This window comes from Nematolebias whitei, chromosome 20 (genome assembly GCF_014905685.2).
Source record: "Nematolebias whitei isolate Nwh7 chromosome 20, NemWhi1, whole genome shotgun sequence".
Lineage (NCBI taxonomy): Eukaryota > Metazoa > Chordata > Actinopteri > Cyprinodontiformes > Rivulidae > Nematolebias > Nematolebias whitei.
The window spans coordinates 21,693,080-21,706,804 of record NC_056517.1 but is presented as its reverse complement, the minus strand read 5'-3'; the positions used below and the strand labels follow the sequence as shown (position 1 = coordinate 21,706,804).

The 13,725-nt window shown below is 38.3% G+C and overlaps 1 protein-coding gene across 1 annotated transcript in view; it reads right to left on the bottom strand.

Moving 5' to 3' along the window:
* LOC119426900 (amyloid beta (A4) precursor protein-binding, family B, member 1 interacting protein) overlaps positions 1-9,850 on the bottom strand; it is a 35,403-nt gene extending 25,553 nt beyond the window's left edge. The window contains exons 1-3 of the mRNA XM_037694489.1: positions 9,743-9,850; positions 2,225-2,284; positions 1,582-1,669 (exon numbers count right to left, since the gene is read on the bottom strand). Coding sequence (XP_037550417.1) covers positions 1,582-1,669; positions 2,225-2,284 — 148 coding nt within the window. The 5' untranslated portion in view covers positions 9,743-9,850. The remainder of the gene's footprint in view (positions 1-1,581; positions 1,670-2,224; positions 2,285-9,742) is intronic.
* Positions 9,851-13,725: the final 3,875 nt, after the last annotated feature.

The window sequence follows — 13,725 nt, the reverse complement described above, 5'->3', positions numbered from 1 at the left end:
ATCCATCCATCCATCCATCCATCCATCCATCCATCCATCCATCCATCTATTCATCCATTCATTCATCCATCCATCATTCATCTGTCATCTTTACCCACTTGTTCATTTTGGGATCATGGGGGGGGGGGGGGGGGGGTCCCTGGTGCCCATATCTAGCAGTCACTGTGCGAGAGGTGGGGACACCCTGGACAGGAGTCCATCACAGGGACACATAGAGACAAACGAGACAAACAACCAGTCACTCTCTCACTCACACCTAAGGACAATTTAGAGTTACCAATCAGCCTAACATCCATGTTTTTGGTTTGTGGAAGGAAACTGGAGTACCTGGAGTACTTAGGAGTACCTCAAACCTATACATGTATGAAAAGAACATGCAAACTCCACCTAGAGAGGCCCCCGGCCATGCAGGATTCGATCTGGCAACCTTCTCACTGAGAGGCAGCAACTCTACCAGCTGTGCCACTGTGCTGCCCTACCTGAGTTCCTTCAGTTTATTTCAAATTGTTGTCTATCTGTGTGTACAGATAGGAAAGATGGTGGGTATTATTTAGCCTCTTGTTAAAGTTTTGTATGTTTTTTTTTTCTCCACTTTGAATACTTGCTCTTGACTATTTTATATTTAATTGTAAATGAAAGACCTCAACCTATAGATTTTTGACTCCACCCATGGCACTGGCATGTTGTGACTTTAAATAAGTTCCTTATGTTTTTAGCAATGCACCAACAAAATCAATTGGGACTTTTATTTGGTTTAATTTCTCTTTATGTTTATTTGATCAAATAAAAATCAAGGTACATAACATATTAACATGCTGCATTACTTTAAGGATGGCTTTAAATGCATTTTTAAGAAACCCCCCCCCCCCCCCCAACATTTGGTATCAGAAGCCTATAAACATTACTTGAGACGTTAAATGGGATTTAGTTCAAGTTCAAAGTTCTTTATTCTAATTTGCATCATATGTGGTACATGAGGTGAAGCGAAATTGTGTACTCAAGGTCCCAGTTACATCCAAAAATAGCAAAATTATAATAATAAAAAACACTATATAAGGATCTAAGGTCTACCCAAAGATATACACTAAACGAATGTTAAACGATACACTAAAAGATCTAGATATATGCTAAACACTAATAATGTAAAATAACATGGTATATCAAACAGCAGCCCTAACATGAGTCTGTAGTGATTAGATGGGTATATGAATAGAGCAGCATAAAGGCATCAGATCAGCAGCAAGGATAATCAGCAGCATGGATTTTGTGGACAATTAAAAGAAGATATGGTGATATTTATTTAAAAGATGCAACTTTCTTCTAAAACGAATGTTTCTTGTGTCACAACCTATTTTAGCTCCATTCAGGCAGTAATAAGTTCACGATATTTCAGTTATCGAGTGGTAACAAAATCCAGAGCAGAACAACTGAACGACGTTTATTTATTTTGTATTCTTTTTTGCTGTGGATCGAGTTTCCCGATTGTGATTACTTTCTAACTGATGAAACTTACTTTCACACATTGAGATGTAAACTGAGTCACTGTGAAAAGAAATTGTGTAAAAAAAAGTGTAAAGTCACCGTTCAGGTCAGTGAAGCCGATGGAGAAGTTGACTTCTTTTTTGATGGTAGGAAGAGATTCAGAAGGTACCGTTCCTTGTTCGAGACTCTGTGAGGAAGACAGATAAGGGCAGTGTATTTATAGGAGTGTAGAAGCAGTTTCTGTACACAGCCACTGCTGCAAAGTGCCCTGTGAGTTTAATTTATTCCCTGCATGCTCAAACCTACAGTCTTTAAACACAAAACATCAATTTCTAGAAATCAACCTTTTTTTCTGTGCATGAGATAATCTCATAATAATCTCATCAAACAGAAGTATTTTAAAATGAATGGGGTTGGAAAAATCTGATCAATTAGCAGGGCTTTTCCATGATTTAAAAAAATAATAGATTGTGTTCACACTGCTGCAGGTTGCAGTTCAAAGTCTGACGTTAACCAAATCACTAAAGTGGGTGCTAAAATTTGATTTGTGGTGTCATAATTGCTGATAAACTTTTGAATAGAGATATAGATTATCATAATGACTGTAAATATTTTAGTAACACGCAATAATGAGCTCTCATGTAATGGAAAAAAAAGATAAAAAGAGAAAAAATATATGCCTTTAAACCATCTAAATAAAATAAAATATCTTATGGTTGCTGAGTCAAGAGCCTGAACTGACCTGAGTGAGGAGGTCCATCTCCCCCAGCAGGTCACTGAACATGGCATCAATGTCTTCCATCTAAAGAAACAACAAAAGCAAAAACTTTAAATCAACATGAATATTACTGTGTAACAGGCACGAGAGAGAGACAAAAACAAAACACTGAGTTTCACACCATGTATTTAAGAAACAGAAAAACACAAAAGACGATAACAGGAGTGTTAAAGACGACACTGAGTCTCAGGTCTCGTGTTCAACGTGAGAGCCAGATATCATCTGTAATTTTAGAAGTGTTGAAGATGGGTCAGTGCTGCTCAGTTATTTTTGATCTTTTTACAAGTTGGGGGCAATCAATGTATTTTCACAGAATCACCACAAGTAATGACTTCAAATATCTATTTAGTTGCAATATAAACCTCAAGTAGGAGTTTGTGCATCAATAAACAAATGAGATCAGAACATGTAGCATGATTCAGGAATATAAATATAGACATCCAGGTCCTTAAATCAAATATGTCACCTGCTATTCACAGAAAAATGACAGTGGATAACTGGACTCAATAGAATACAACACCATACACCATGAGGGACATTAACAAATGTGTTTTAAGTTAGAGAGAAGCTGCTGAAGCAGAGGAAAATGTAATATGAATGCTTATTGCAGAAGAACTTGCTGAAAAACAGTTGAAATTAACTAAAAACATGCTGAGATGTAGTGGAAATGGAAGAACAAGCCTAAATTAGAAAGCAGAAAGAACACATGTTTGCTGAATTAGGTTAAATAAGTAGAAATGAGCACAAGGATTAGACAATTAACTAAAAAAAAGGCCAGAAATAGCAAAAATATAGTTGAAAAGGAGCTAAATTGTAGCTGAAAGAGCAGAAAAGGTGGAAACTAGCAGAACAAGCTGAAAGGAGCATAACAAGATGAAATTAGCATCAATAAGTTAATTAGGCTGAAAATAGCAAAAATGAACATGAAAAACTTGAATTTATCTGAAAACATCTGAAATTAGCTAAAAAAATGCTAAAAAGCTAACTGAAAATTTAGAACAAGCTTAAATTAGCAGAAGAAAGCAGAAAAACACATTTGACCAATTATGCTGAAAGAAGGAGAAGTGAGCACAAAAAGTGGAAAATATCTGGGCCCCCCCCCCCCCACCGAAATTAGCAGCAATAAAAAAAACAGCTGAAACGTAGCTAAAACAGCAAGAAGCTGAAGTCACCAGAAGGAAAGTGGATTAAGCACAATTAGGCTGAAAAAAGTTGAAATTATTGCAAAGAATCTGGAATGAGCTGAAAAAGCTAAAATTAGCATTAAACAGCTAAACAGTAGCTGAAATGGCAGAAAAAGTTGAAACTTGCATAAACTTTCATATGCTGAAAGGAGCATAACAAGCTGGAATTAGCATAAAGACGTTATAAGCACAAAAATGTTGGAGTTGGCAGAAAGTATCTGAAAAGAGCAGAAAACAGCTGAAATTAACTGAAGGTAGCTGGAAAAAGTTTAAGTTTGCACAAGCTGAAAGAAGCTGAAGCAGAAGGAAATGTGAAAGGAGCAGTAAAAGGCTGTAAACACATCTAAAGATTTGAAGGAGGTAAAATGAGCTCAATTCATTTCTTATGAGAAAAAAATTGGCAGAAAAGCCAAAGTATTTCAAAAAGCTAAAACTGCACCAACACCACAAGTCATAGCACCCTTCTCCTGAATGAGCTGAACGTTTTTCGATTTACTGAAATAGCACAAAAATTGTGGAATGAGAAAGATGCAGAAAAACATACGGAAGAACATAGATCTCAATAGTGTGAATGCTTCATGAACGTTCACACAGTAACAGTGAAAGAACGGGATGAAAGGTGAAATAGGTCAAGTTGCTCAGAAGAAAAAACAAAGGTTAAATACACACATGGAGCACACAGGCAGTGAAATGTTGCCTCACTTTAGATGAGCGCAGATATGTGTTTCTTGAGGCTACGCTATCTCGCGAAACATCTCCAGCCCAGACTAAAGGAAGAGAGCGTGTATGCATAACTCCAGGCGTCCACAATTTGTCAGAACTTGTCATGTCTTGTTGCACATGTTGAACTCATTTCATGTCAGCGATTTCTCAGATTCAAAACGAGCCACTTTAATAAAGTCAGGCCTGTACCAGTCTCGATTCAAAGCACCTGCATCACCAACACCAAAAGTTTTTTAAGACATGTGGTCAGCCCTTTTATACATGACGTCATACGCTCAGAAGGTGTGAATGCAACATGCAGTGTTTCAGGCACAGTCTCTGAAATTAGCAGCTGATTTCTAACAAGAACATTAAAACAGATCCTTTGAAACTTACTGAATCCTACAAAACAAACTAAACTAACCTAATTTATCTATGAAGAATACAAGGTCGTAAACTAATCTTAGCAACAAATTGTTGATCAAATTTCAAAACTGATCTAAGTGTTTGAGACTAAAACATCATCATCATCAAGATTAATTATTTGACTTTAATCTAGTTTATTAGTCTAAGAAACCACAATAGTGACTAAGTTTGTAAACTCAATCATCCAGGTAGATAACAACAAAAAATGTTAAATTGTGTCATCCGGATCAAGTTCTTTAAAAGAGAAACATGTCGTCCCCCATCCAGAGGACTTCCTCCGTCTACGGCCTGCCAACCAGATCTGTCTCATAGATACCGTATTTTCCGCCGTACACGTCACTCCACCCTATATGTCGCATCAGTCCATATTTGTCTAATAAAGTGGAAAAATCCATAAATATGTCGCTTCAACGTATATGTCACATCTATTATACATCACTGCTGACGTGTTGCGTTTATTACGCGTCACCGCTGACAACCTGGAAATGTGGGCCGAACCTGGAAATGTGGGTCGGTGTTGTGTCAGAAATCAATGGGCCACCAAATGGCGACCGCGGGAGCGTACACAGCAGGACTTTAACAAGAATTTAACACAATTAAACCTTAAAAACAATTATTTGTTTGCTCGAAATTATAGTAAATGTGTGGATGACTGAGAAAACAAACTTTGTGTTTTTGAAACCATTAGTGAAAAGGCCAGACTTCAGGGGTATCTGAGGCAGGCTTGAAACACAAGAGTCAGGGTGGCTTCTGGGTAATACCAGATGGCTAGGCCTCAGACTGACGAACGTTTCTTTTTAACAAAAAAACGAAGTCCAGATGACATGATTCAACCTTTTTTGTTGTTATATACCTGGATGACTGAGAAAACAAACTTTGTGATAGTAAATGTGTGTTTCAGTCTAACGTTTGCTTAATAAATGTACTTTGGTGGTCAAATCAGCAGCATTTCAAAAGCCGATACGCGGAAGTAAATGTGTGCACGTGACGAGTCACTGTGCAAATTTAACAAGATAAACACCTAAAAACAATTATTTGTTTGCTCGAAATTATAGCAAAGGTGTGTCTCAGTATAACATTTGCTCAATAAATGCACTTTAATTGTCAAATTAGCTGCATTTTGCCGGGGCGGTGCAGCTGGTTTGACGGTTGCTCCAAGCAGTGAGCACAATGAAGGTGGGAAGCCTGTGGCAGGCCGATTGTATCATTAATAGCTGGTGAATATTCTCAGTCATCCAGGACATGGTAAATTAAAAAAAGTTCAAGAAAAAACAATAAAGTATAAAGTATAATAAATAAAGTCCAGTTGTTTTTGCCTTGAACTTTTTTTGAATTTGTCATTATAGCCATGTTTACCTATTACGTGATACAACGGCATACCATACAGCTACTACTACTCTGCTGCCATCAAGTGGCTGAAAGTGGTACTACTCAAATTGTTTTTCAGTCAGAATGAACGAAAATGGTCATATCTCAGCCAAAAATTGGTTTATAAATATGGGGAAAAAATCCATAAATACATCACTTTGTCCTATAAGTCACAGGGCATGTAAATTATGAAAAAAAAAACCTGTGACTTATAAGGCGGAAAATACGGTAGCTGCCCACTTCTGTGATTCAAACCAACCTCCTGTTGGCATCTCAAGGCTTTCAACACGTGCAAAACACACCCATCCAAAACAATCAGTTATCATTGGCTTGAAACACAGCAGTGAAGGCTACCTATGGGATAGATCTGGTTGGCAGGCTATAGACTGAGGAAGTCCTCTGGATAGGGAAACGTTTCTCACTTAAAGAAACTGGTCCAGATGACACGATTTAACCTTTTTTTTTGTTCACAATAGTGATTGATTTTCTAGAGAAAAACTCTGTTATTATGTACGGCGTGACGTTTCTTATTATTTAAAGTATTTTTGAATTGAATTGAATTGAATTGAATTTGCAGCATTTTTTTTTTTCATTTCTTACTCTGGAAACTGAGATAATTACACATCCAGTCTCAGTCAGACGGACGTCACAAATGCTATGCAGTTTTTGGAAAAACACAGTTTGAATTGTGTTCATCAAGATTTAGAGAAGCGAAAACTAAAAATAAGTAAATGAAATGAACCCTCATTTGTGCAGGAGTGACTGAACTTTCCTAGTAACAGTTCAAGCAGAACAAATCATATTTTAATACCCACAATTGACGCCTTCTAATTCTAAATTCCTACTTTAAGATAGAGAGGTTTGTTTAAACTTCTGTGGTTATTGTGAAGTATTTTCATTTTGATCAAATTCCTGTGAGTGGTAATTTCGGGGTGGCGTGTGTGTGGGTCTTTCCAACTGTTGGACGGTGTGAACCCACTCCATTTAACTGGGGTTAGGGGAGTGAGCCAACACAGTTGGAGGAAGTGGTGAAGCTTCAACTTCCTGTCATTCGCAGTGTTGAAATTGTGTCGGAAATGGCGTCTGCAGCCACCTGCAACTTGGCATCGTTTGCTTCATACTGTTGAAAAGGTGGAGCTTGTGGTTGATGTGATGTTCTGCTCATTGGGTAAATATATTGAATATGACAAGTTTTGGGGCTCATTTAGTCTTTTCCTCACATTTATGTTCTGACATCGCAATCAAATCACATCGACTATACAAAACAGAACATGGCAGGTTTGTGATGCCACTTGGAAGTGGAGGACTTTTAAACTAACTGCTCCAAACTCACACTGTTTAAAAAAAGAACAGGAAAGCGAGAGAAGCTGATTGCGAATGAACTGATTGTGAAAACATTTGCTGATGGAGGCAAAAGTTGGCCTGCTCCTATGAAACACTTCCTTCTCAGATAAGGTCAAAACAGACTTTTATTTTTAAACAAATGGCCAAAAAAAAAAAACCAGCACAGAAAATGTGCTAGATGTGAGCTGGTTCTGTGGCAGAATATTTTTACACATTGATATGAGCTCAGTTTAACATAATGTAATGTGAAAAGTAATTTTATTGCAAAATCACTCAACTTATTCAGCTAAAATTATTGTTGTGTAATCAGGATGTTTAACAGGAAATGTGCAACAATGTTCAGTCAGGTCAACTAGACGTTTTTTTTTTTTTGCTGAGACATTTCATCCTTCATCCAAAGGACTTCTTCAATCTGAGGAGCTGCCAAACAAATTGCGTTCCACAAGCAGCACACTCCCATTGTGGAAAAAAGCAGTTTGCTGGTGATAAGATGGCCTCTGGGGCCCGCCCTCTCCCCCATCAACTCCTCTAAGGCAGCCATGTGTAAGGCTGAGAAAGTGGTTCAAAACACCAAAGTTCATGCTCAAAAATCCAGGTATAAATTCAGCAATGTTCAGTCAGGTCTTGGCTGCCTTAAAATAGTTGACTGGGGAGAGGGCGGGCCCTGGAGGCCATCTTATCACCAGCAAACTGTTTTTTCCCCACTATAGGAGCATGCTCAGCGGTGTAGTCTACGTGATACTCGGGTATATGGAGTATACTCACTAGAAAAGCTTAAGAATTTTGGTATACCCATTTAAAAAAACCTAATGATACATGACATATCATCAGGCACGTGTCATTGGTACGTTAACTGGCAGTTAAACGCTTCCATAGCAATCTATCAGTATGCAACGCTTTGCTATTGATACTGTTCTATAAATTCAATAACACGTATTTAATACAAAGCCAACTGTTGTCCAAAGTTTGTTGTTAATTTATACAAATATAAACATCAGAGAAATCTGGAAATGTTCAATATGCTTAAAAATCAAAATAAATTGACGATTACATTGCACTAACCTGTGTACTTTGGTTTCTAAGCACAGTATACAGGTACGCACTACAAAATGTAGACTACACCACTGAGTGAGCTGTTTGTGGGACTCAGTTTGTTTGGTGGCTCCTCCGATTGAAGAAGTCCTTTGGATGAAGGACGAAACATCTCAGCTAAAAAAATTTAAAAAAAAGAAACCGTCCAGATGACCTGACTGAACATTGTTGGATTTTTATCTGGATTGTTGAGCATGAACTTTGGTACTGGAGATATGTTGATAATGCAAGGGCAACATCTGCTTTTACAGCTGTATATAGTTAAAATGTCACACTTTCATTTAACTGGAACATGTTTCTGTAAAGAAAAGCAGCTGCTGATGAGTGGAGATTGTCATCTGTGATGTAAAACGAGAGAACTACAAGCCTTCTCTTCTTGATCAGTAAGAACATGCTGCGTTAATGTTCCTGAGCTCGTATTCACTTCATGAAACCAAAAAGCTGTCTTTGTTTTTTCCATAAATCATAGACAAACAGCTCAAGCAGCATCTGCCAAGTCTATAATGTCCACCTTCTCAAATATGCAGCATGTTTACATATTTTATGTGGCAGATACATGAATGTTCATGAATAAATAAATGTACAACATACCTCACTGTTAGAAAAAAACATGATTAGGCAGAAACAAAGTGCTGAGGGGCGTGAAAACCACAAAGGATAACGGACACATCACAAAACAATACCTCGAATTTGCCAAAGTGCTTTTTAAAATGTTAGAGCTACGAGTTCCTCAGAGCTGATGAAGAGTTTAAAATCCAAAACCCCTCCTGATGATGAGTCATGGACAGTGTGTGGGATGACTAAAATGGTCCTTGACAACACTCAAAACAAAACATCTTCTCAAATAAAGTGTTTACGTCATCTGTTCCAAATGATGTTTAAATAATTTTAAATTCCATTTAAATCACTTTATCGAGATGTAAAACGTTCCCTTCACGAGGAGCGAGTTGAAAATGCAGAAACAGCTAATATATTTGTGTGGCTGTTGTGTAACTGCAGTTTCAAGCTAAAGCAGGTTCCACCCAGTCGGAAACAACACATAACTTACACCTTTTAATTTTAATTACATGGACATTCAAATTGTTGTTTTATTGCATTTCTATCTAATTAGCTTGTTTGACGGTATTTTTAATAAATCTAATAAGTTGTGCATCTCTTTTAGTGGACATAAGAAGTCTCAGATTTAGCTGAATATTTAAATAACATCATTGGTAAAATCAATTTGCTTTAGCTAAAAGTGTAACATTAAAAATACAGAAAAAGTCTTCAACAAACCCTTTTGGCACCTTATGTTCAGAGAAGAGCAGCTCGAGGTGTCTACCGTTAACTCAAGGAACAAAACTCAGTTTAAATTGACTTAACTCACCTTTTCAGATGTTTTAATCCTCTTTTCACCAGAAAGTTTCACAATAACACCCTTGGGGACATTAGCTTTATCCTAAAATGTTGCTGTTTTTTGTATCAAAACTGAACCCAGAGGTGGTGATCTTCACATGCAGGCAGATCTGGGTGTGTTGATGTGGATTGCATTTGACTTCTTCCTGCTCAATGCGGAAGTTCAGGTCTAGACCTGCCACTGCATTCCTGCTGAGAGCTTTCACAATACTCTTGTCAGGGCAACGCTGGACCGCCCTGCTCCTGGACCCTTCTGCCCCCTTATCTGCAACCGTCACTACAAAACTGCTTCACGAAGACAGAAACAGAAACCATGAGTCTGAGTGGGCTGCCGGTCCTGATAATGACTGAGGAACACTTGATCATGAAGCGTTTGGGAAACAGCTCAGTGAGCAGGTGAATCAACATGAGGACAGGACTCAGTTAATAATTCACCTCTCTGGAACTGATTTACAGATAATCTTATGTCAGCATTGGCAAGTCTGAGCAGTATTGAAGCTCCTTACAGAAATATACCTATATAATTTAAACAATGTGCTTCACATCTTTGTAGACAAGAATGAGTTTATTTAAAAACTTTTTTAGTTTTTTTTTGTATTTTCTTAAAGCAAGAGTTCAGATGGTCCAAAGTGTGGTTTTTTTTGAAGAATTATGAACAAATGCTGTCTTACCTGCAGTAGATAGATCTTTGAATGATCTTAATTTGGAGAAAAAGTGTTTTTCTGACCAGATTGATGAACTATTGGCTAGTTTGAGTGGTGACAAAACCAAAATGGCTTTATGCCTTTTTAAAAACAAATACTAAAAATGTCTAAATCAGGGGTGTCAAACCCACTTACAAAAGGGGGCCAAAATTAAAACATTTTTTAAGCTAAGGGCCAGTTTCAGAATCTACATTAAGTCAAGTTAGATACCAAACATATTTTCTTGGTTGCAGGTTCCTCAACAAAAGTTTGATTGGCCTCATTTGACGTTCTCTGATGCACTTTACACATCATAATCAAAGATTACTGAAAAAAATTCAAGCGATAAAAGTATTTTACATTTAAAATAACATCTTGGGGGCCAGATAAGATGTCAACGAGGGCCACTTTTGGCCCCCGGGCCTTGAGTTTGATACATTTGGTCTAAATGGTTTACTATTTAAAAAACATGTTCAAATTGTCAGTAATTCCACATTTTGTGGGATTTTATGATTACAGTAGTCCCTCGATTAACGCGGGGGTTACGTTCCAGAAACCACCGCGATAGATGAAAAACCGTGAAGTAGGAACACTATATTTATTTTAGTGTTTATATCTATTTTAAGGCATTATAAACCCTCTTGCAATGTTCTAAACTCTTAAACCTATGCCATTTTAACAACATATGTATATTTACTGTACAGTACTGCAAAATGTTATATGGGTACTCACCAGCTCTGCAAATCAGCAGCTCAGTTCTGGTTCAGCAGACATACCCTGCAGCGATGAAACCCAGGTTGATGTGCACGTGAATAATTGAGCTTCAGGAATCTTCAGGATTATTTGCGACTTTCCTGCCAGTTCTGTGAGTTTAATAGATATCATAGATTTGTGTTGCAAAACTTTCCCTTCATTTTGACAGAAAGCAGCAGCCGGAAGCACTATTGGCTTCTGGGTAGTGTAGTTCTTGTGTTTTGTGTTACAGTGTAAGCGTACTGAAAGAAAACTACAAAATAGCGGCGCCTGTCCGAAGTATTTATATTTTTGTTAACTTTTTATCTCATACTGTCCCAGTCACGTGAGTAATATTGAAGTGATGGATGGATGATGGATGGATGATGTATGTATGTATGTATGTACGTATGTATGTATGTACGTATGTATGTATGTAGGTATGTACATATGTACGTATGTACGTACGTACGTACGTATGTAGGTATGTACGTATGTACGTATGTACGTACGTATGTACGTACGTATGTATGTACAAAGTATGTATGTATGTATGTATGTATGTATGTATGTATGTATGTATGTATGTATGTATGTATGTATGTATGTATGTATGTATGTATGTATGTATGTATGGATGGATGTATGGATGGATGATGGATGGATGGATAAACTACTTTTTGTTTCTCTTGAAGATGTTGTAGGAACAATCCGTTTGGGTTTGGACCGTGTTCATATTAACCATTTACTCATCATTTTGACCAAATTTGTCCAAACTGAGGTCGATCAAAGAACTGTTTACAGCAGTGAAGATATTCCTCACCTCAAACTTTATGAATTAGAGCTTTAACCTTGCTGGATGAAGATTTAATTATTTATTTTATATTTTGATGTTCACAATCTTTACTTTTTGCACAGAGACAACAGATGCAGTGACTCTCAGACTGAGTAACCAGTTCCTGAACAGAAAGTAAAGGGGTGCATGTGTTACACTGAATAACTCCTGACAGTCCGTCAACATTTATACTCGGTACATACAGTTTCTTTCATCCATCCATCCATCCATCCATCCATTATCTTTACCCGTTTATTCCATTTTGGGTCACAGGGGTCGCCGGTGCCCATGTCCGGCAATCACTGTGCGAGGGGCGGGGTACACCCTGGATGGGTCGCAAGTCCATCACAGGGCCACATAGAGACAAACGAGACAAACAACAATTCACTTACTCACTGACACCTAGGGACAATTTAGAGTTACCAATCAGCCTAACATGCATGTTTTTGGTCTGTGGGAAGAAACCGGAGCACCCGGAGAAAACCCATGCATGCACGGAGAGAACATGCAAACTCCACCCAGAAAGGCCCCTGGACCGCGGTTTGAACCAAGGACCTGCTGGCTGAGAGGCAGCAGCTCTACCAGTTGCGCCACCGTGCTGCACCAGTTTCTTACAATGTTTCTCAAAACTACTCTTTTCTACAACAGGCAACTTAAGCTAATTATTCGTAATCTTTCCACAGAACCACGCTTCAAAAGCTCTGAACTATCCCTTAAATCAGAATGAAACATCTATAAACACCAGTATCTTGCAGCAGCGTTAATAAACCAAAAAGACTCGAGCTGTCCTGTTTTTAACCTCCTGTCTGACCGTGCAGACGCAGAAGAGCTCTGTTGGCATTTCTCCTTGAGAGGTCAGCAAACAAGATTTCACTTTTCTTTTCACAAACTTTAATCCTTCCACGTTCAGCAATTTATGTTTAAAAGCGCAAATTTCTCCTCTGCTTCAATTTTCCAGGAAATTGTTACTTTCCAATTGAATTAATAGTCTATAATTAGCTCTCCTGGGCTGTGTTCCCTTCAGACCTGCTCAGGTTTGATGAGGAACACAGACCACCCTCCCTGTGGCTGAACTCCATCATGTCAAGGTAAAGCTGAGCACCACGGGAGGAAAACAAATACCCTCAGATGCTTCCAAGAGCTTTTTGTGACATGTAATGAATTAAACACTTGGGGTGCAGCCTGGCATCTGTCTCAGCCCCCCTCATTTCCTCTTTTGTTGACAAACAGACAGACACCAAAGGCAGACTCACATAAAGCACGGTGGTGCCGTGGAGAATTTGTCATATAAATGCTCAGATTAATGGGCGAGGTGATTCGGTTGCTTTGACGCTGAGGGTGGTCTGAAAGTGTCGGTTCTGAAGGAGGTTATGGTGCAGCTCACATCACAGCTGGAAGCCCAGAAATGGATTTAAACTGTTGTGTTTTAGACATTTAATCAAACTGAGAACCTGAGGGGGCACATCAGGACCCCACGTGGTGTGAAGCTTTTTCATTGTGCACACAAGACACCAAATATACATACGTGTGTTATACGTGTTTTAAACGTGTGTTATACGTGACAGGCGTCACTGAGATGAACTGAAAAGTCATGGAGTGTTGCAGTGCCCTCTGTTTGTACTCACTGGGTGGTGTTCTAATGCTGCGTAATTAGTTTTTTTTGTGTGTCTGTGGTGCAGTAATCAGCTCTGTAAAATCACACCC